Source organism: Coloeus monedula (assembly GCF_965178545.1).
Source record: "Coloeus monedula genome assembly, chromosome: 6".
NCBI classification, from domain to species: domain Eukaryota; kingdom Metazoa; phylum Chordata; class Aves; order Passeriformes; family Corvidae; genus Coloeus; species Coloeus monedula.
In genome coordinates this window covers 4443661-4468341 of record NC_138786.1, presented here as the reverse complement: position 1 = coordinate 4468341, position 24681 = coordinate 4443661, and the positions used below count along the sequence as shown (strand labels likewise).

At 38.5% G+C, this 24681-nt stretch overlaps 1 protein-coding gene across 1 annotated transcript in view; it reads right to left on the bottom strand.

The window, feature by feature from the left end:
• Positions 1-1745: 1745 nt before the first annotated feature.
• Positions 1746-24681, bottom strand: part of NELL1 (neural EGFL like 1) — a gene marked incomplete at both ends in the record, with an annotated part of 289446 nt that continues 266510 nt past the window's right edge. The window contains 5 exons of the mRNA XM_082283926.1: positions 1746-1796; positions 3011-3235; positions 4882-5058; positions 9946-10139; positions 18775-18915. Coding sequence (XP_082140052.1) covers positions 1746-1796; positions 3011-3235; positions 4882-5058; positions 9946-10139; positions 18775-18915 — 788 coding nt within the window. The remainder of the gene's footprint in view (positions 1797-3010; positions 3236-4881; positions 5059-9945; positions 10140-18774; positions 18916-24681) is intronic.

The following is a 24681-nucleotide window of genomic DNA, read 5'->3' as shown; positions in this document are numbered from 1 at the left end:
TTTACAAACATCCTTTGAGTATCATATAAAACACAACTCTTTCCCTTATTATACAATCATCAGGGCAATGCAAATAGAGTCAATACATTACTAGCTGAAAATTATTGGGCATTTTAAGAAAATAAATTTAACTTTACCACACAGAGATGTTAACTAAAACAAAAAGTGTTTAAAAAATTTGAATAAAGTTATCTGAACGACTGAAAGTAATTTTATATTCTTTGACACTGTTCCCTTATAAATGTAATAGTAATTCATTTAAAAGACAACTGATTTTTTCACTGTATAGTCACACATCGTTCTTATTAATCAGTTTCACATTTTCTGCATGAAACTATGAAAAACTCACAAATGTAGACTTTCCAAACTGTAGCCACTATACTTATTTCTGCAATCTTTTCCATATAATCAGTGTGTTTAATTAAATTAAAAAAAAGAAAAAAAAACCACTACACAAATGAGCAGAACAAAACACAACAGCACATTAAAAATGTGACATTTAAGCTGTAGATGCATTGCCATAGAAATATATTCTTGTTGTAATGCCACAAACTTTCTAGCCTCATGACAAAAATCGACATTAGCTGAAGAGAATCTAAGCTCTAAACTCCATATAGGGCTAAGAGTCTTGATTCATATTTCTGTCTAAACTTAGGTCCTCAACAACACAGTAAATTTAAGTATTTTTGACTGTCATAAAATATGAAAAGATAAAATCTGTTTCTGAGCTGTTAATTAGGTAATGGAAGTTACCAAGCATTAAGGTCTCCTGTCCTGCATGTTGCTGGAACAGGTGCCTCTGCACTTTGTCACTATGGCAGCAGTAACTGAGGACGACAGACATTATTACTGCAAATACAAAAGAGGAAAAATTCTGAACTCATCAATGATGTTACAAATGCAAGCAAATTCTAACCTAGTCAACTTAAACTATATCATCTTAAGGGTCTCTGACTGTTTTACTTATATACTCACTGTATAATCCAGAGGAATTAAACTCAACAGAACACTGATAATGACTGGTGATTCTTTCTTGATTATGTGTTGAATTGGCAGTGAAATGGGGTTTTAGTTCCATTTCTCACGATAGGAGTCTTGTTGTTGCTCTGCATGTTTGGAGAAGAAAGTGCTTATTCTGCCATTTCATTCAGTTCATGGCATTTAATTTCACAGTTTAAGACAGACTTATTTTGATTACTTTTATTCTGTCCATACCTTTGAATGCTTTAAAATGTTGGACAGCTGTGAAATATAAGTACTATGCAATCTGACTGTACATACATACATATTTTCATAAATACATCTAACAGGGACCTTGGAACCAAGTATGTAATATCATGGGACAAAATCACAGCAGGCTGTCTTATTTGTAAAATCTAGATTCAAAGTAAGAAGAGCTGAATTCTATCAATGTTGTCAATACACAAATTAAAACAAAAATACAGCATTAGTTTACCCATGAAATAATTTAAACATATTTGCAAATTTCTTGACAGGAAAGGTGTGTAATTTACAACACTGAAAACTTGTAGCAACCATTGATTTCTATGCGCTGTACTGGAAGTCACCCGGACAAGGCTAGCAAGGATGAGCATCGTGATAGGTCCCAAAGGCAACTCCCAAACATCTTCCTCGCTTGGAGACTTTGGTAATTGTCTGTTGTATAAAATGCCAATGCATACAGCTTCCTTTCAGGTGTGAACTCCAGTAGTTTTCCTCCCTCGACACAGTCCAGTCTGACCAGGTCAGTTATTGTTGAGACACTCTAAATCCACCGAGCAGCAGACATTCCCATTCTGCACAGACAAACAAGCAGAACAGGTCACAAAGAGCAAAGGGCTGGCGGCAGGCAGAGATAGGTGTATCCCTGGCACATCTACCACCTAAAATCACCTGCCCCCAGCATCCAGAGTGTCAGCACTGCTCCCAATGGTGGCTCTTTGAGGAGGCCGACTTTGCCAAATAGCACTGAACTGGCCTGAACTACCACAGGAACTTGAAACCTGAATGTGGTCCCCATAATAAAATACAGCACAGCACAGCAATGGCAACAAAGATGATTGCATTTTTCCCTCATGCAAGTAAGTTAATGGAGAGAATTTTCATGTGATCCACACAGGAAAGCTTTCTGCTTGTCTGAAATTAGCAAACAGTTCAGGATTTTGGTTCATGGCAGATATGGAGGGGATGGGGGCAACATAAACACCACACAGCTTTGGAATTTAATCCATTGTTAAGTAACTTTTTCTAACATCCAGTCATTTATAAAGCTACTTTATGTAATAAAAAAATACAGCAACCACTAAAATCCCAAATGAGTTTTTTTTTTTTTACTTTTCTTTTTCTAATCCATCACAAATCTACAGAAAAAACCTCAAAAAAATGGCAGAAAAGCTACCTTCAATAATTCAAAGCCCTGGGGCAATAGCTTGCTTTCCCAGAGTGAACAAAAGAACATTTTATATAACTCAAAACAACATAATTCTGATATTAGCGCAGTGGGGTCATCACTGCACAAAGCAAGGGAAATAGACTGCACTCCTTCATGAGAGCCATTGGATGAAACACATCTTCATGAGATCAGGGAACAGAAACTGTGACGTTCCCTCCCCATCACTATTGTGGGAGTGCCTTTATCTTGGAGCTGCAATGCCTTACTTGTGTACTTGCTGGTGAAACTTTTATGTTAGTGTTTTTCCCTCAGCTTACCAGCTCTGTAATACACATTTTCATGAACATCCACACTAGGTAATTAATGAAATGTTACCCTTGACTCATACTGAGAATGCCTGAAGGTTGCACTAGGATATTAACATATCTGTGCTCAATATTTTCAACAAGGAGAGAATTGTTTTGCTTACACTCTGCCAGACAGAAAACACAAGGGTTTTCTGCAGGCTCTCAGGTCTCATTTACTTCTCCAAGATCTTAATCTGAGCCTCCAAGGGCAGAAAGGGACCCCTATTTTATTCAGGTACATTCCACGACCATTCCAGCTGGCCCATGGTACCTTGCATTTGCAGGTTGTACAAGGAGATCCCACCATCGTCCATACAGCGCCACCAAGCCTTGTGACTCCGTAGCCATCTGGACAGGTTTTCCTGATGTCATAGGTGATGTTGTCAGCCAGACAGGGGTCACTGACACAGTGAGGACAGCACTCTCCTTCTGAGATGGCTGTGTACTCGCAGTTCAGAGTCGGGCACTGAAGAGGCCAACAATCCACCTCTCCTTCCTATAAAAATTGAAGCCAGTGTCATTGAACTTGCCATTTATGAACCACCAAGTAACTTTGTACTCTTTTGAATGGAAAATCATTGTTTTGCAAAAATTTCAATAAACTGAATGGTTCAGATCTCCATTTGGTTGATCACACAAATACATGTTTGAATACTGAGCTGAAGTTTCCTAAATGTAGCATTTGGTTGATCCTTGACTAAACAACAACACTGTGATCATCGTAGCAGGGGAACTTGAGTTCTTTGGGGTTTTTGAAGGCAGGGTTAAATACTGGGTACTAGTATTTTCTACAGACTATAATTTTTGCTGTGATTACCTTGCAGACTCATGCACTCTTTTTACTCCTGGTCACATAAACATCTCTGCAGGATCACAGCAAACATTTAAATAGAAAATTGACACTGCAGATAGATGTAGGTCAGCACGTTTGAGAAGCACTGAACATCTACCTAAGCAGCAACAGCCAATACCAACTTTGTCAGCTCCTAAAGGAATTGTTAGAGCAATACCATTTGTGCTCCACTGACTCCTTTTATTCCATTATTTACTTATTTTTATTATTATTTTTATTAAAAAAAAAATCTGCAACAGTTTAGTAGATAGAGACATGGAGAAGACAGAAACATCAAGTCACTTCTGCAGAGTATTGCTCTGTATGACTAAATTTAACCTGGAAAGGGCTTCAATAACTTGCATTATACTGCTCTGTAAACACTTCAGATGCTGGGAACATCACACACTGCACAGAAACTTACATACAACACTGATTTAGGGCATCACCGTCTTACAGCTCTGGATGTTATCCCAATCATAAAATTAAGCAAGAAACTGTAAGCCACAACCTCAATACTTACTCTGCATGATGGATAATTACCTCATGACAATAACTTAGCTTCAAATCTAATTTCCTTCCTGATGCCCAGACACCTCTTGATTAGTAACACACATATAGACCATATTATACAGGCAGCTATAAATGGAAAACTGGTAATTTTAATGAACTTCATTGATGGACTAATTAGTATATCTATGGAAAACTTAAAGCTTTAAGGGAATAATCTATAGTGTCTAATGAGAAAATAAGTTTTCATTATTTTGTATGTTTTTCTAGTAATTTCAGTCTTCTTTATCCTTCTTTATGTGGTTATTTTTTTCTAATTTACACAGTGGCACTGGTACTCCATGTTTCCAGATTTGCAGAATTCAAATAAATAAATAAATAAATAAATAATAAAAAAATCATTGTCCCTTTTTGACAAGACAGGCCCACCAGACATAATTAAAAACTAAAATTTCTCCAACTAACTCCATCGCATGCAAAAAAGGTTTGAAAATGTCACTTAAAGATCAGACAACCGTACAGAAGTTCTCAAAAGTAGACTAATGCTAAAATTAATATAGTGCCAAGGTTTCCAAGCTCTTCTCAAGCTTTTCATTTTGCTCATTAGACCTACTTATTCAGCAGTAAGACAAAAACTGATGGTGTAGCTTTCAGTTCTCTGGGGCTCGGTAAGTGCTTTACCATCACCCCCAGTCTGAAAAGCAGGTTAAGAAATAGCTGTGAGCCTGCCTCCAGGTCTGTTTTTCTAAAAGTCATAATCCTTATTATTCTTACTCCTACCCAAACTGCTTTACTCATACCAGGCAACGGCACTGCTGGCAGCTGTAGGTCCAGTTGTCCCCGCTGCGGTAGAGCTTGTGCCCAGTTTGGTCGAGGCACTGGCTGGTGACACGAGTGTCGCACTCTGGGCAGCAGAAGAGGTCAGCGCTGGGGTTCCTGCAGTCACAGGCTGTTCTCCGGCAGAAAATCCTCCCATCCTGCAAGGACACATTGCCCTGACGTCAACCACAGACTGCCAGAGAGCAACCCAGGTAAGGTCACAGGGTGCATACATCAAAGGGCACATCTTTGGCTTATCAGTGTATTTCATGACAATAAGGACTGGATCTTGCCTGTCATAATACAACAAATACCAGTACTATCCCAGTTTCTGTCAGTGCATGGATCCAATTCTGTCTTGAATCTGAAAACACTGTTTGCCTGTCTCTAGCCAACTGAATTTAAAAGCAGTCAATATCTCAGTGAAATACAGTGAAGCAATTTCATATCTCATTGGTTACATCAACAAACTCTTCAAGCGGTTGCCACTCTAATACATATAATATTTATTTAGCACTATTTTGACAGAATGTACCACTGTGAAGAAAGTAAGCTGAATAAAGGTGGACCCTTTAACTTAATTAGAGCAAAATATAGCACAATCACAGTAGCACTAATTGTTCTTTATTCTGACCTCTGTGTCTGTCCCACATCTGGACCTACAGTACATCAGCTTAAAGATAAAAGAACTTATCATCATTCATTATAATTCAGTACATGTATTACAGAGGGCCTGGATAAAGCTATATTCTGCTTTGCATCACAACTATACTATTCCTAAAGCAACTTCATTCATTTCATTGCAGTTTTTCCTAGCCTAATCAGAACCTTGTTCTGCGTCTATTATCTGATGTAAGGAAGAAAATTTCATTGCACCAAATATAGGAACACCCTTCAATGCAAGGGAATTTATTTCCTCTGATCCTTGAAAACAACTTATTTCTAATAAGAGTGAATGGAGCCCAGGATGTCTTTTCCAGAGGCAGACAAAACAGCCATAAGCAGGACAGGATCACAGAATGGTTTGGGTTGGAAGGGACTCTAAAGCTCATCTTGTTTTAATCCCCCTGCCATGGGCAGAGACACTTTGCACTAGACCAGGTTGCTCAGCATGTAGCATGGGGGAGGTGACTGCTTATTATTTGATGTAGGAACCAGGGTTTGGTTCCTGTTTTAAAGCAAAGCCAGTCTTGTCCACAATGCAACATAGACAAAATTAGCATCAGGGAATCACAATGTCATGTCAGCTCAGTGTTACTGCTGCATTTCATCGTAGTTTTGAATGGATTAGAATATTCCTTGCTACTGTAAAAATAATTAACATTATTTCTTATGCCTAACAAGCAAAGCTGAAGACAACACTGAATTATGAGAAAGTAGAAAGCATGCCAGGTTAACATGGACCTGAACCACTTTCGCCAACTTCAGGGCATATATTACTCTACAAGCTTTGTTCAGTGTTGTATCAAATTAAGTTAAGTATTCTGTACTAGCGGCTAGATTGCCACTTCAGATGTGGGAGGAGGGATAAACAAGCTTCATCTCCTTACTCAGCAGTCTGAGTAAATCATAAGGAAGAACAGCAGTAGCCCATTTCCTTAGCCATGGGTTCGGGCAGCTGCAGATGCACATCAAAAGCCAGCTTAGCCCAGGAGCTCCGTCGGGATGACCAGATCCAGGCGTGTGGGGCTGTGACAGGAATCCAGGGAGCCTCAACCATGGCAGTCTCTCTCCTCTTCTATGCTGATTAATAATGGCTAACAACAGCCCGTCTGCTTAAATCCAATTCAGTTTCTAAGCTTTCAAGACCAGTTTTCAAAATTGCCCTGGTGACAGTGCTGTTAATTCTGTGCTTCCCTGAGCATGTTTTACGTTGCCTTTACTCTCCATATTTCAGAACACTGAAAAAACCTGATGACTTTGCCAGAGAACTCTTGGTAATCATAATACTCTGCTAGTCTGTTTTGTCTGTAAGCATCTGTGTTTTGTGTACAACCTCATTAGCTCTATGCCTTTCAAAAAACATTTTTATCCCTATACTGCAGTGACACAAAGCCTCTTAAGCTACACTATCTCATGTGCATCTTTGCAGCTCAGCAGGAGCCCTGAGAAATACATAGAAAATTGAGAAATAGATATAGAAAACCTTATTTTCTTTAGGTGAGTAATAACATACAGCATCTTATTACTACCTCTTCTTTCCCACCTTCCTCACTGAATCAGTTCTACATTCTTCAAAAGTGGTATGAACGTAAAATCATTCTTATCAAAGGAAAAACTGACACACAAGAGAATCACTGTTAACCACTGGGTGGTTCAAGTTTTCACAAAGCCCCAAACCCAGTTTGGACAGAAATCAGACCCTGCAAAAACCAAACCACCAAATGGTTCTCACCCCCAGGAACACACATTAGCTTGGAAGATCCCCCTGCTCCCAGTGCTGTGTGTATCTCCCAGGCTTTTTTTCATAGAAGGAAGGGAGGGTTGTCTTAATCAGAAGACAGACTCGAAAGCCCAGATATAGCCACACTGCACACCTAGGCTTTGCTCTTTTCATGAGAGAGCACAATAGCTTCCCACCCCAAATCCTACCAGCCTTAAATCTGATGGTCTATTAAATCCACAACAGTTCAGAAAGATACAAGACATATACAAGACATGTCAAATATACCTAAGGAACAGTGTTCATTTATAGTTTTGAGAATTTATGATTTTGTAAACTTTATGTGCATTTAGATGAACAAGAATGGTTTGAAGACACTGGGTCTGGTAAAACACTGAAATACCCTGTGCTTCAATAATGACACTTTGTTTCATTATATAAATGAAGCAATATAATTTCCTATATTCCACAGTATCCTACTTCACAAATAGCTTTGAAGTTCATTAAGTAAGGTATTTAATTTCCTTTGCACCAGATTATAAATGAAAATATTTTAAAGATGGTACCTATGTGCTTCAGGCAATGAACAAAATATATCCACCTGACTTTTGCCAGAATAATTATGCAAAAAAAAGCCAGTTTTATTTCAAAAATGAAATGCTGACTTGCATCCTGGATAAAACAAGTAAGTAGGATCATTGCAAAGTTTGAGTAAGTAGTATAAGGAATGGTTTAGTTACATTTCGCTCTTTTCCTCACTGCAAACTGAGCAGGCTGCAAAAGATCAAGTAGGGCCAGTTCTCCATGCAACTGCATGAAAAGGAGAGGTTTGAGAGGTAGTCTGGTGCACTGGAAGCTATCAGGATGTATAAAAATGTATTTCATTAAACACTGAGTGAAGACTTTACATTCTGCTTGAGATGTGATAGACAAGGAGCTCTTCTTCCTGTTTCCCCTGTTCTATAGACACGAATTTGCTCTTGAAACAGGCAGCCACTGGAATGAAATTAAATGCAAATGCTAATTCACAGAGGGAAAAACTGAAGTGAGGAAGACACATAGTAAGAGTCATAACAACAGTGTCAAGCTTAGTTTAAACTATGTACTAGTTAATCATTTCTGTATTTTCATATACTAGTAACAACACTCAACATAAGAAATACCATGCAATGAGAAATGGCAAATAAAACAAATTACAAGCAATCTAAAATGTGAATACTAATAGTAATAATTCTGCAAAGGCAGACCAGATGTCTTCACATATATTAAACTATTTATTCTATTGACTGCAATCCTTTCATAAGCCTGCTGGTTCCCCAAGATTACCGTAAAACCTTGATATATAGTCAGTAAACTTGTACACTTCAGCCTCTGAAAGGAGGAGTTTTAGGGAGCTTGAGGCTACTTGAAATAACAAATATAGCAACTAACAAGAACACATTCCCTACTGAGCCCAAACCAGCAGTGTACTTTTTAGGTTCTACTCACTCTGAAGTCTTAATTTTTCCTTGCAAAACACATTTGCAACACACCACTGCAAAACAGAAAGGATGAGGCTTCCAGCTTCTTGCAACTTCAAAACACCTCTTTCCCTCTGTTCCCCCTAAAACCCTCTCATGCTTCTCTGGCTCCCAAGCATTGAGACATGGAGACTGATAGGCCAATTCCCATGCTCCATCTTCAGCTTTTCACAGAGGTCACAACCTAATTTCACTTGAACTGGGCCTATAGTGCTCTGCTGTGCCTTTGGACAGCTTTACCCATGCTATGAACAAATCAGTGCAACGTGACCATAAAAAACCAACCACATCTCAGATTAGGGTGTTTCTAAAATTCTTCTGATTTCAAAGACAGCATTCCTCTGTTAACTAGTGAAAATCAAGAAAGCAGAGCCAAATGTTTTCTAACTTGGTTACCATACTCAGGAAAAAAAAAATCCAAAACATAATTTCCAGGGGAAAAAAAAACCCAACAAAAACCCCCACCCTGATCTAAATGTTAACTCCTTAAGGTACATCCACTGATACTAGACCTGGCCTCTCCAAACATACAGAGAGAGCTGCACTGCTCAAGTGGGAGAGCTGGCAACACAGCCAAGCTGAGATGAGAAGGAAAAAGCTGAAAAAGCTGGCCTTTGCCCTTCTTCACTTTGAGGAAATTAAATGCCTGTTGCTGGGTCTTCTAACCTTTGACTCAGGCTCAGACCTTTCTTCTCACTAAGTTAATTCATATGTATTCCAAGCAAAGGGAAACACAGCCAACAGGAAGTTGAGAGATGCATACTCATATGAAAGAGAAATTAAAATCAGTTTTCAGTATTTCCAGTAAGCGTGCTGGAACCTGCACATTGTGTTAAAGGGTAATGCAAGACCCTCTTTGAGGCACACTCTGAAATGCTCTGGCCCACAGGGTACATGGTAGAAGCTCAGAAAGGTTAGCCATTATTCAGTTATGTGTGTGGTTGTGCAAAATAAGAAAAGAAATGCCTTCCCAGAAGAATATCCCCATTCCAGCTTCAGAGTCCACAGCAGAGCTTACCTTTTGTCTCAGTGCCTTGGGCTTAGGCTAACATTTTTGCCAACAGTAACACTGCAATGTTGGGTTTCTGACACAAGCCCAGAGAATTAAAGGACTCCTGAAACCCAGGCCAGCTGGATCTCACCTTGCAGGAGCAAACGGAGCATCTGTCTTCTCTCAGGGTCCACACCTGCCCGTTCCGCTTGAAGCCGCCTTCATGGGGACAGTCTCCAGTGCAAGATGGTCCAGAAGGACAAAGGCAGTCAAACCCTCCTGCCAGGTTCACACAGGCTGAATCATTCCAACAGGTGTGGATCTTTAAGGCACACTCATCGATATCTGCAAAACAGCAGATTTATAAAAGCTTTGGGCACTTTTCATGGGGCAAGTTTTATTTCTGCATTAAGTAATTATTGCTTATTCTGCCTTGCTGGTGGACGAGGGTGCATTCCTTTCTATATCTTTCATATTTACTTGGTAGACTTTAAGCACTGTTAGGTTATTCTTCAGCATTTATTTTGATTCCACTAAGAATTCTTAAAATATCTCCATCAGGCTTAATTGTAAATGCTGAGTTTGATGTACCTAGTGGAACCATATACCAGTGACAAACTTGAACCTTCAGATAAGGGTGCATACTCATTTCCCAGTGACTGGAAACCAGCGAGGAGAGTTGACTTTCTGTCAACTAGACCACTCTCTGTTCTGAGTTTTACATCAAAATAGAAGTGCATTATTCTTCATAATTTCCTAGCACAAGCAACATTCCCCACACTAAAAGCAGTCAGTTGCATCCTTTTCCCATTGCTGGAAGGGATGAAAAAAAAAAAAAAGGAAATAAAAAGAACTCTGAGGCACCTGATACACACAAAAAAAGTGCCTTAAAGCTATGCAGTATGATTTAGCAATGACACAAAGAATAGGTGACAAGAGAAAATCATTATACACCAGAGAAAAGTGAATTACAGCATCCCATTAAATTTGCTTTTAGAGGGTAAAATATAATTATGCAATATGAATTTATCTAGGGAGTTCATCCAGTGTTCTTTTTCTTTCAATGAAAGCTATTTGATTTTTAAGCACATTGTTAAAAATAGGTGCTTCTTTCAGACAATAAGTTTGGACTTTTCTTAAACAATATATTGACAAATTGTCCAGATGAAATACCAGTAAACCAGTGTCTTTTGTTCCCACATGAACAATGAAAACTGCAAGCAACAGTGGAAGGAAAGCTGGAAAAGAAAATCCTTTAGAAGCATGTGATGGTTTCTGTTGTGATAGTTCCAGAATAGTATTCGATGAATTCAGAAAATGCAAGGAAGAACCACAATACTTATCATTCGAAATGACCTTATTGCTAGGGTGAAATTTTAACTGTTCAGTACTACCCAACGATACTTTTAACTTCTCTCTAAACCAAAAACTTCAAAAGTATTTACAAACAACAGTTTCCTGAAGTCTAATTTAGGTGGGATGTGATGGCCCGTTGCCCTACTTTTTGGACAAGTGCCATGGCTTCACATGTCATCACCTCAAAAGGTCCTATCTTAAAAAGACTTTAAGAATTCTCTCATTTTGGTGAAAGAAACTCTTTATAACAATCAAATCACTAAATTCAGTCTGGTCTGGATAATACAATTTCTGATTTCAATTCATAAGTAGTCAAGGAACAAGTAGAAATGTGGTCATGCCCTTGGATTTGATTAAATGCAAAAATCAGTCTGCACAACCGAGTCAAAGCTCTGGGCTGCCAGAAAATGACTGTTTCTTGTTGTGCTTATAGATCCAAAGGGAAGCTGGAGGCAATTTCACTGCCTTCAGAGGGCTTCACTCCTGGGCTAACCCATGGGGCAGTCCTTTGTCAGAAATGTTCCCAGTGGCCTGACAGCATGACTCAATTGCTCATCACTCCGACTTGCCTAAAAATGGTGCATTTTGCTGTCCTGAAAGTCTTAATTTCCAGAAAAGAACATTATTGCTCTAGTGCACACCTTAGCCATACCTGAGTACTTGAAATATTCACTACTGGTGGTGTAAAAGGTGCAGTACTAAGAGAAATTAAAACTTGTAGTTCATTTTTTAACAGGTGCCAGAGTATGGCAGGAAGTAAAAACCATGAAGACTGACATGAAGAGAACTACGAATGAACTGGTATCAAATGAATTATATCCAAATAGCTACTGTAAAACTTAGAACATTCTTAAAGATATACCATTTTCCTTTCAATAGACTTTACTTGTATTTTTTGTTGAAAACAAAGGTATAAATGAAGCATTCACTTTGCCTTTGGTGGTTTCAACAAGCATCATCAGTATTGCCTTCCCTACCACATTAAGAGCTCCTTGACGATAATCTGTATAGGATGTAGTAGAATAACAGTGCAGATTAGAAGGGTAGCTTTCACAGTTCAAAACTAAAAGGATTTCACAGATGAATATAAAGCCATATTGCCTACAGAGTTGCATTTAATTGCTTTACTTATGACACTGAAATCTAATTCTGTTTCCATGTAATTTAACAGATTTATGGAAAGCCAGATGTTAGCAATTATAGAAACTAACATTATTCATGTTCTCAGTAGTACAGACCTGTTCACAAAGCCAACCTAATCTCTTATGCATATGCAGAAGGGAAGAACCCCCTATTTATGTACCTCTGCTGCTGTTCTCCATTTAGCACACATAAAAAGGATGTCCCCATTACGAGCAGCCCAAACTGGTAAATGGCAGATTCTTGACGAAGAATCAAGCAAAGCATGGACATAAATTCCTAATTGCTACACAGCTTTTTGGTTTTTTATGCAAATAATAGTTTATTTTTTTTTATGGCATTTATTATTTAAAAGTTTTAGTCATTAATCAGATATAAAAGGCTTGGACACTGCACTCATTTTCAGCTGAACTTTTAACAGAACTAATTTTCTGAGAATATCCCTTTGGCAGTTTTTCTGTCGTCGCTGATTGCATTTCCTAAAGTCAGAACAGACATAAAGTCAGAACAGACAATGTTACCAGTAATTTGAGGGAAAAAAGTTATAAGCATAACATGTTTTTGTCCCTGTCATTCCTTCAGCCTTAAACCAGATTGTGGGGTGGGGAAGGAAAAAACCCCAGCCAAATGCTCCCACATTGTTAGCTCTCAGTTAGGTACAGAAAGTATTTCATTTTAATGGAGATCAAATGGCCATATCAGTGTGAGATCAGCATGTAGGGGGCTATGCAAAGCATGGTAGAAAATACTTGTATTTAGTGTGAAATTTCTCTTAACAACTGGAATCAATGTGTCAACTTAGGTGTTGAAAAATTAGCCCAGTCCAAAACAGTAATTTAGTGAACGTGAAAACTATGACAAGACTTTTGCACTTAGCTTATTTTTGTAGTACTCAAATCCTTGCTTAGCTCAAATTTCCCACATCCCCTCAGGTTTCATTTGCTTTCCCGCAATTGTTCTCAGAAGATGCAGGCTCAAAAACGGAACATTTAATGATGGGCACAGCAAAACTGCAGACAAATCTCATTTCCCATTATAACAACACAAAGAAGGAAGGAGATAAAATAATAATTTATAAATCAAGCCACTTTGAAGAACACTGGAAATAGCAAGGAGACTCCATATTCTTTCCCTATATATAAAGGACAAGAACAAAGTGTCTGTCCTTAGGTTTGGAGGGATTAGTTCTTTCATGTATCCTGTCAACCTATGAAAATAATCTGATTTTCACACCTGAAAGAGGATTTTGCAATTTTATTCATTATACTGAAATTCTCTGTGGCAAAAACCTACTAATCAACCCACATAAAAGCTGCAGAGTTTTCCTTCCCCTCTCCAGACAGTTCCTTTTCAACGAGAAGTGAGGATGTAGGTGAAACACCCATATTGAGCAGAAACTTGCTTGTACTGCAAAGCCTTATGCAATTTTCTATCAACAATGTATAGCCAGCAGCCAAGGGATTGCTGCCAAGACATGCTGACCATCATACCACTGACCGAGATCTTTACTCTTCAAACACTCCAGGCAGTGCTTCTATAAACAAATGCACAACCATACGTACCCGACCATATACATTTTAGCAACCAGTCCCATTTTGTGGATGAAAAAGAAAACAAACCACCCAAGACATGCTCATTTCCAACATACTCTCAAAATACATGGATAGCTCAGTAATGTGGGCAGACAAAAAACCAGAAGCAAAATGGAAGCAAATAATCCCCTGAGATGCAATTTCCTTTTCCATTCTTTTTGGCTGTAATGAGAAGTAATTTGCCTCAGATATTATGAGAGGTCCCACGGCCACTGCATTTGAATCGGGCAGAAGACAAGCATGACTGTACATATCAACACAAGTTCATTAACTTGGTTTCACTGAAATTTCAAATCAATCCCTAGCTACTTCATTTCTTAGTTTTCAAGGCTATTCAGGTTTTAATTGTAAGACTTTTCCATAGCACCTTAATAAATGTGTACAAGCAAGCAATGCAGTGTGGTGCTCTGTATTATCATGATAAGCTGTTGCAGAAGAAAGAACCCTACTAATGTGCTAATTTTAACTGTTACGGTACATTAAACCATTACAGTATATTGTTAACATTAAAAATGTATGCTGGGCTCCCAAACCAATGTATGTACAAGTTAACTAAACACTGTTTTGACAAATCATTTTTCACAGGCAACCTGTCACTTAATGATTTCTGCCTTCTTTCTAAATCAAAGTTATTTGGAGGTGTCTTTGAAAAAATATCACCAGAGTAATTTTTATCTAGAAAATATTTTATGTAGAATTTTTATTCTATAGAGACATAAAGGTCTATTAAAGAACACTGCTTAGTAAATTAGATTCTGAATATAGAATTTACTAAAGCTTTCTAAAAATACAGAAATGGCTAAACACAATTACCTTGAAGACATGGAACACAACTTTCTGTCAGATTAAAAAAATTAGGATTTACTAAATGGAAAGTAAGTAAGATAATGTTTATTTTACAGGATAAAATCTACTGACACCAACTCTGATACTGTGAGCTTTAAGAAATTCTGTGAAGTTCTATGAGCAGCACAGAACAAAGTTGTAAAATAGTAGGTTCTAGTTGGTCTTGGATACTCTGTACCATGTGCAAACCTTTCTGCCTACATAGCACTTCTCTACCAACAGACAGGAAGGCAATTTGCAGGCACATGGGAAGATTTTCAAAGGATGGGTCTACCTTTTTGTGTGACACATAAAGGGGGAAAAAGAAACAAAACCTAATGTCCTTTGCTTATGCTTTCTAATCTAGATAAGAGACCCCACTGCAGTACACCATGGAATACATGAAAGTTTCAGGAACTGATTTAAAGCCCACTCAGGTTTGACCCTCAAGCACTGCTGCACCCAGATTTTGTGGGAGACTAATCCCTGTGGAGTTTTCTTTCATGAGCTCTTGAGTCCTACATTTTTCCAGCTTTCATTTCCCCAAAGTAATCCTGCAGTAAGGTCTAGCTATACTACCTTTAAGGCAGAAATAAATGGTGAATCTGGATCCATGTTAAGCCTGCCTGCAAAATTTGTAGTAGTTCTTAAAGAAAAAAAAATAAACAAAACCTGACAGGCACTGCTGCCTTGGTTGTTGTTCCTTCTGTATGTGCAAATCCCAATGTAGGGACCCAGAAACACAAATCATTGTGAAAAAAACCAAAATCAGTAAATCTGCACTCCAGGGTCTGAACATCACTCTACAGACTGGAAGCACGTCACTTAGAGAGATGGAGATTCCAAAGTATAATTTGCTTTGCTCTTTTTTTAATCAGTAGATAGTCACAAATGCTGCATCACATGACAGCTCACTGTTCTCTATGAAGTATTATTGCTTCTTTACCTCAGAGTGCAGCAAAGCTCCTATTACAAAATTTAAAAAAAACCCAACCAACCAAACAACACAGCAGCTGTAGCCTACAGGTTTTAATGCCAAGCAAACTTTGGTAGCAACTTCATACAGCAATTGTCTTTTGTCTGCAAGCAGTATTCTCAATAACACATTGTGAAAGACCAGGGCCTCATAAAAACACTCCTGTGGGAAATCAAATTACATTCTCTTAATTTGAGCCTGCTCACCGTCACTACATGAAGCTGACATCTTTGATAAAAGCTGTCTTTGGTTGATATTTTGAGCAATAAAAAAATTTTCCCTATCTTGAAGGGGCCTGGCTAAGCCACACATCCTTATTATCCAGGCTCTGGTGCAAAATTATGACCTTCCCTGCCACATCTACTGATTTACACAACTGTCCCTTGCCAGGTGACAGACTTCACTGTTTTCTCTTTATCAATGAGAATATAGCTTTTAGAAGCACTGAGGTATCACAACACTTCCCAAATAGATGCTATTTTTCTTAATGTTTTGCAAGCACTGCAGAGACAGTGCAAGCAATGACTCAGCTCTAAGACCACCTACATAAAAATGGAGGGAAAAGAGGTTAACCAATATATACATAAATGTATCCAGCAAAAACAACTGGCTGCCTGTGCGTGGGGCAATCTGTCAGAGATGAGTACTCCCTCTCACTGTCTTGTGATCTTCTTTTCTTTATGATTATTAGTAGTAGTAGTGTTTATTGTTATTATTTTGTAGGGGAGGGTTTAATCTTATTTTACTTATGTTTTCAGCCTATTTATTGTTCTCCAAGTTTGTCCTTCAGGGAGGAAGAAGAAATGTTTCAAAACATACTGAAAGACAATGTCTCATACGCATCCCATGTACACACTACAAATTCAGTATACAATACACCAGGAAAAAATACTGTTGCTAAGCAGATGAACCCTCTTTTATCTGAAATAGAGTGAAAGACACCGCTTCTGACCCTAAATGCTCCACCATGCAAACAAACTCTGTAATGTGATGTATTAGCTAGAATGTGCAATGTTTTCTCTCTGTTGTTTTAACCAATTCTTAGTTGCATTTTAAAATAAACATCATGGTTTGAAATTTGTCGATATGGGCTAGCAGAATCTTCCAACTAATTTTTTATTATTTTATTTCATTATACTGGTGAAGCAAACTGGTTTATTTCTCTTCCTCACTGGTACCCTGCAGCAGATGGCTCAGAGAAGCTATTTCATTAAAATAACCCCACTAATTTCACATTCTGTTTACAACTTGCATATGGCAAGATGAGCACCTAACCTCACAAACTTCCAGCATGCTGTGCAGGTGAAAATGAGGGCAGTGTGTTTTCATGAAATCTTATCCCTCCAGTCTCTACCAGAACACAGAACGTTTGGGGCTTCTTTTTGCAGCGTCCAACCCTTCAGCAGTGATTCAGTGCAAGCAGTACTGACCTTTCCAGCAGCTGAGCCTACCTGGGGGTCATCCACAGTCCTGCCTATGTGTCTGTCTTCTCCTGACATCAGCTTGGCTCTTCATCTTCTGCTTCGCAAATCAGCTACACCAGGTAGGAGGGATGGGGCTCCCCACGTGAGTGGTACAAGTAAGCACCAGAAATGCTAAACACGCCTCTCACCCCCAGTTGCCTCAGGGCTTTTTGAAGGTTATATCATGTTGCTTTGTCTTCTCATAAAGAGGTATCTTCAACATTGCTTCATTCATCACTCATTTTACAACATTCAAATAAACCAGAGGAGAACTCTTAACATTTGAGAATTTGTTTAGAAACACATGACTTTCATCTATTTTATCTATGGAATCATGAAATACTGTAAAATTTGCCATTTTTTACACAGCCACCCTCTGAAGAAGTTCACTGCTCTGATTTTATTGAGCTCCCCATCAGCTTAGGACAATGTATAAAAAAATAATTTAGCTGGACAATCTACAAAATATTGCTTTGAAAATCACTATTGTTTCTCTGCATTTTTAAATTATTATACTACCTTATCCCAAGTACTTCTAATAGCCAGAATTCATAAAAGATGGGAACGTTTTTTACAAGTAAATTTATATAGTTTTGTTACAAATTGTTCTTTTAATTTTTATTTCAATTACAGACTTTAAATCACAGAAAACACTCTTTGAAGTTATGGCCATGATAAATGAAATTTACAGCATTAAAAAAAAAAAAAGCACAAAAAGAGAAGAAGAGCTTTTATAGAAATCTCATATAACTGACTAGAGATGAAGTAACTGAAAGTCCAAAGAAAAGACATAACACTATGAGCCAGTTGATCCGTATCTCTACAGAAGTTAAAATGGGATCCCTTCTAAACAGTTTTAAACTCACCTGATAAAATACCACATAGAAATTATGTGTAAGGCAAATAACTGAAAAGGTGGAAAAACTGTAAGGCAGGGGTAAGGCAGAATTACCATCTTCACTAGGGTTTTACTGCTGCTCACTTGCTGTAGTGGCACCCAGAGTCCTACAGCCAGTCGAGGGCACACAGACTGCAGGAGGCAGCATTAATTCCTCATGAAGCCTCATCCTTTGTCCTCCCATAGAAACAACTGACAAACCCCTTTGCACCCATTAAAAATCCCTCTCTGTTCATGCTCTTGGGACCTTATTCTGCAAATATGGTACATAGAGAATTTGATGCTATTTGCGTAATTCTAAAAATTAAATTATGAAGATGCTGAAAAATGGAAAACAAGCAAACCAAAGCAACACAGACATACCACAGATATGTTCTTCTACCACTCTGTTGAAACCTGGAACTGGAAAACCACCTCTTCCCCTTTTGTGGCCAATTATGCTCCCCAGCAAGTGCACTTCCACTTCAGGTTTCACAGCCACTTGCTCTGCTAAACAGAGCAGTGCAGTAAGTCGCGCTTTGGATCTCCTCCTGTGGGAACCCCTCAGACCCGTGCGGTGCCATGGCCCAGCAGCCCTGTGTAGCTGCAGGTGCTGGCAGACACGGACACGCTGGGTGCACCCCCGTTCTGGCCTGAAACACAGTCACTGCTCAGGATAGCGGCTCGACAGTCACTAGGGAACACCATGCACAAGGAGGGAAAAAAAAAGGCTCTACTGATCATTGCTTACCAACACAGGACTCCCCGGAAGGAGAATAGCTTCCATTGTCATGGAAACCGCTTCTGCACTCACAGTGGTACCACCCTGGGAGGTTAACACAGCGTGAATGGTTGTGACACTCAATGATCCCCTCTGCACACTCATCAATATCTGCCTCAGAGAAAAACACAAGCCAGCCAGGAAATTAATCTCCTTTGACACCAATACTGTGGGTTTGTTTTTAAAAAAATCTTATTGGTTTGGAGTTTTTTTAAAGATTTCCTTTAATAGATGGATCAAGGTTTATTACAGTTCCCAACAACAGACATTTAAAACATGACTCACATAACAACAGTAAAAATTAACAGTAATACATCATGTAATCTGTTACAGACAAGACATTCTTTTACACCATGATTTGTTAAAAATGCAAAGCAAACATGCAGATTTTTTTGTTCCTTATTTGGTTTTTTGTTTGTGTTGGGTTGCTTTTTTAACTCAGAAATTGCATTTGTCTGTGCATTTAAAGCGTTGCAGAATAGGTTGTCCACTGAAAAGGCAGTTTCAGCAATATTCTTGATTTACAAACTGCATGTTCCAGGACACCTTGGAAAGAAAAAGCATTTTCTTCAGGATTTGTGTTTCTAGCATTCAGCTGCGATATTGGCAGCTACCTGGAACTGAAGGTGCTCAGAACACTTCGCAAACACTGGTTAATCTCTTTTGTTTATGTTATCAAAATAAATACCCAGTACAAGTGTAACAGCGTGTGACAAACAGAAAAAGCAGTCCACGTTTCAGCTGCAATAAAACGTTTAGCTGGAAAAGAGTGAGGCAAATGACAGCAAGTCTGTAGCAATGGAAAGATACAGCATGATGAACACCTTGCTGAGTTTCAATAAATGCGCTGTTTTCAGAAAGGGGTTTCTCAAATTTCTGTAACATGTTTAATAGAGACCTCGTAATTGCCAGTAACCTTGGCTAATCATGGCTGGCACCTGGCTGCTTCTCCCCTTTGAGCATTTTTCAGCACATTTTGTAGGGTTGTAATTAAAGTTAGCAAATTAATTATATGTTAACCTTGTGGTAATTTAAGAGGCCATTATATTTTCATTCCTCTATTCAGCTCAAGCTGCTTTTTTTTTTTTTTTTAGATTTTGGACAATTTTCAGCTCGGTAGCTTATCAATTAAAAGGAGAATCAAATTATTCCTAAGTAATTCCCACTGTCACCCACTGAGATTTTTTTTCTTGGCACACTTAAAATGTGGATAAAATTGTGCACATCAAACAAAAAAAACTTGGTGAAAATACCTTTCGAAACTACATTTGGCTCTACATGCATCAAAGGGCAAATGTCTCATGATCCTGATGCAAGACTGAGTTAAAGTTATTAACTAACCACAGAGTGTAGCTTTTATCCCAATTTCCAAAATATATACACCAGTATGCTTTCATGGACTGCACTGGAGTCATGTGATGTACATGGAAATCGATTTGAATGAAGTATCCTTCAGCACAATCCCATTTTCTTACATCTTACAAGCAATACCATAGAGAAGTTCGATTTTTCCTCATTTCAGTAACAATATTTAGTCTTGTTGAAATATGGCTGAGAAACCTAAAAAATGCCGTTTTCCAAGATTCGTGATCGCCCTCACTCAAGCATGAACCAAGTTATCTACATAACAGGGTCATAAACACTATTTATTCCTAGCTTTATTCAGCTCCCATCTAACAATAAAGTCAATTTTTAAATGCTTTAAGATCTGTCACTGCTGCCACCTTTTCTGTACTTTTTACTTTGTGGAAGCTAATTTTAGTGTTAAAACACTGCACGAATCTAGCTGTCCATCAACAGTGAGTACTGCTTGCAAACTCAGACACTTTCAATTCATTACAGCAAATGGAATTTTTAACCATGATCTTTTCACATGTCATGGCTGATGAAACAAGTTTAATCCTATTTGGAAAGTGAATGACTTTGCTACTGCAGGTCAATCGCAAATGAGTCCTCCTTCTTACTTTCCTTTCTTTCCCAGTGCTGGATTGGAGGATGTTCTTTTTTAAAGACTGCTTCCTTGTGTCAATCCTGTACTGGACTTCTATCTGTTCAATTTTACAGTTTTAAATTACAAAATTAATAGAGCGTTCCTAAAGTTCATTTCTAAACTTAAGCCCTTTCAAAAGTACATGATTTAGGCTCATAGTAAAGGACACTAACTGACTAGCAGGTTACTTTTCAGAAAGCCTGTCTGCCAGGGTACCAAAACTAAGCAGCACTTTACTCAGTGGAGGAAGAGCAGTTAGGTTATGTCTCTACATTATATCAAAAAGTAAAATAATACATAGAACTCTTTCAAGACTAGATGACTTTACTGTGGCAGTACCATGCCTGTTACAGCTTTTGTTCCCTGATGTGTAGGGAGACACTAACCAACTTCTTCAACCAGCAGAGCTAGGAAAAAAAGACTTGCTTTCAGTCTTACAGGTTTCTCCTTTACTTCCTTGATCTCCTTACACCAGTGGAGCTATGCCAGCTTTGTCCTACCCATGCTGGGGGCAATGGGCAAAGGACAAAAGAAGCTGTGTGGGTGTTTTGGGAAAATCTGCCATGACAGACACCACTGGTGTGGAAGCAACTAGTAAAAAACTCTTCAAGCTCTTCTTCCTACCACTGCCTCTCCTCCTGCGGTTAAGCTCAGCACTCCTCCTTGCTCCCCAGCCCAGCCTTCTCCTGCATGCAGGTGCTGATACAGGCTGGGAGGATGGTGCAGGAAGGAGAATGGGGAAGCAACTCTCCTTCTGCTTCTGCAGCAGTCAGGGTTCCTTTGGCAGCACATCACTAGCAGCACCATGTGATATGGTATGCATGAGGAGCAGTGCCAACAAGGAAAACCCTTAAAGGCATCTCCACTTATCCAACACATTACTGTTTCTTGAAACGGTGCACATAAACACTAAAAGGGTTGGAAATACCACAATGAGGTCTGTAAGCTTCTCCTATGATCCTGTGCGTTATTTGTTGCATGCGTATAAACACAGGTCTGCAGGAATAGGGAAATATTGTGGATGTTTTAGAAATTCAGATTTAGGATTCTCACAATACCAAGAGGGAAAAGCAAATAACAGCTTTATAAAATGGTGTGCCATATACCATGACATTATTTAGTTCATTTAATAGACCATTTCCAGCTAGACATCCTGTGTCTTTTCAAAACACTTATTTTGAGGCTTTCTTCTGCACAGAAAAATGTTGATATACATAAGAGCCAGTTCAGGGAATTAGAATCAATTCACTTATCTTCATCTTTCCTTCTCCATCTTTAGATTCTAGCACTATACTTGCAAACTTGCCTCAGGATAAAAGTCTTTCTATCCAAGTCTGGTTTGGGGTTTTGCTATAGAAGTTGAGTTATATGCACACTATTTTTGTGTGTTTTGTGTGTGCAGATGCTTACCAGAATGTGCTACCTGTACTTTCTTCTTTAAGTTATGTTATATATGAAATAATAGTGTACAATTCTGACCTGTGAGTGAAAACAGTGTCAAAATTCTAATCTTTTTCAAAGGAGCACATTAAAACCTGATCAGAAATTCTGTCACTTCACACAGGCCAGAAGAAACAACTGGTGGGCATCTTTTGGCTGGGTTCCCATGCTGTAGGTGTTGCCTGTCCTCAGTGCTGCTGGCAGCAGGATGGGCAGTTTTGTATGGGCTTTCTGCATGCCTGTGTTAATATCTAGAAAGTCTGAAACTGAGTGCTTGTGAGAGCCTGCCAGTTTAAGGTTTCCTTGGGAACTGAAAATTTTCATTGTCTTAATTTTCCTCTGCAGTCTCTGGCTAAATATCTGCACTACCTTTGCATTAAGGGTAGTATTTTTCACTTCTTGCTCTAATGCAACTTAAGAAATGTCTGCTCTTACCACCATGGAACTGTTTTTCTAGGTTTTTTTCATTCAAGCCTTGCTATAACATCTATGTAAAAGGAGATCTCGTACAGACCATCCTGTTGCCTGCTTTTACCCCACTCAGTCATTTAACTACCATTAGTAGAAAATGGTTAATGGATCTGGCAACACTCCACTATAGTGGCTTTGCAAATGCTCAAAATGGCACATTTTTGTATTGAAGAATAAAGGCGCCAGTTGGTTTTGTATAAGCTCTTGCAGGATGTTAATCCTGTCCTTTAAGAACAGGTCCATAATTTTTACTTTTAGCATTCCAGCTTCTTGCATTATTCACAAAGATATTTATGCAGACAAGATAAATAGGGTAATTTATCTCAAAATAAAACACAATGGCTTCAGAACCCTGTGAAAAAGTAAAATTAAAATAATTCAATCTTTTCTAATGCCCCATCACATTTAAGTCACTGTGTGATAATACTAAAAGGAAAACTGTTCAGTGTCATGTAACGGCTAGCAATCTACAGTTTCAGTGAGACAGAAGAGTTTTATTATAAAAGTGCCTATTCATCAAACCATTATTGTATTCTTTTTCATGCAAAAAATATACATTCCTTATCTTTAGTTTCCGTTGACTAGGAGACCTATAAGCAGGAAAAGCATGTACTAACAAGAAAGGATCACACAGGTCTCAAGCTTCCTGAATTAAAATTGCACCTTGAGAGCTGACTCCTTTGCTTCCAGAGCATTACAGCTTTGTTTTCCACATTACAGTATTTTTCTTCAACATAAAAACACCAGAAAAATGTACCCAGCCAACTGAGGCATTAGTTATATATATTTAAAATACAGCCTCTTCTCATCTCCAACTCCAGCCTAAGCTTCACTTCCAGAAGACAGAGATAGCAAGAAAGGGATGGCACTGACAGCACTATGCAAAGTGTCCCTGCTGCAAAGGATTCATTCAACTATTTCAAATAAACTCTGAAAGCAAAGACAACTAGTTCGGATGAGAACAGATGAAAAAACCTCTTTCTCTCTAAAAAACTTCAACAAACCCTCCCATCTGCCTACCTCCACAGTTTTACATAAACTCATATAAAAGGCTGAATTTTATCCTTTATTATTAACCCTTATTTTTTTACATTATTAAATTTCTGTATTTGCTTTGACAGCTCACTACAAGAGGGCCCTACCTGTATTTTTAAACACATGCAACACAAAGCAGGAATACAGTGCCAACAGCCCCCCTAAAGCCTACTAGATTTTCCCAGTGAAAAGTAGGGGAGGCTACAACACTCTGACCTTGCCACAGGTTTGCAACCCAGTGTGCCTGGAATACCAAGGATACAGCTGGTGCTGCAATTCAGCTGTTAAACAAATGGTAACTTAGAGAACACAGATAACTCTGTAATTAAGTTACATTTGACTAATGACTGGTGGCTGTTGCTCAACCTCACGGGGCTACCTCATTCTTAAGACAACAGAGATACTAAACACCAGAAAGGACGGGAAAGACATCTGTCTGAGAATGGTCTACTGGAATTTTTAATCATCAGTTTTTAGTTTCACAGCTTTAAACATCTCACATTATAAGGACTGCCCCCACCTCTGCCTGAAGCCAGCAGCAAGCTTTGGAATAACTGCTTAGGAAATTCTTCCTTAACATTTAGCCTCCTTTTTAATTATGTTCATTTTAACTCATTAGGAGATTTCGGGCAAACAATCAAAACCAAATAACATATTCCTCTCTCCTCAGCAGTCATGGAGGTTTTCACAGCCTGATTTAAATTGCTTTATATTTATATTGGCCTTTGCAGTTCCTTCTCAGGCAGGAATAGTTTTGCCTGTATAAATGGTACAGCCTTAGATCCATTTTTCTATTTTGAGGACACAGTGGTAAACCATAAAACTTTAGATATGTTAAGATAGTGAATAAAACTCACATTCATGAATAATCAAACCCACACAAACAGTTTAATAGTACTAAATGTCTTTCAGGGATGAAATGTGTGCCCACCACCCATTAT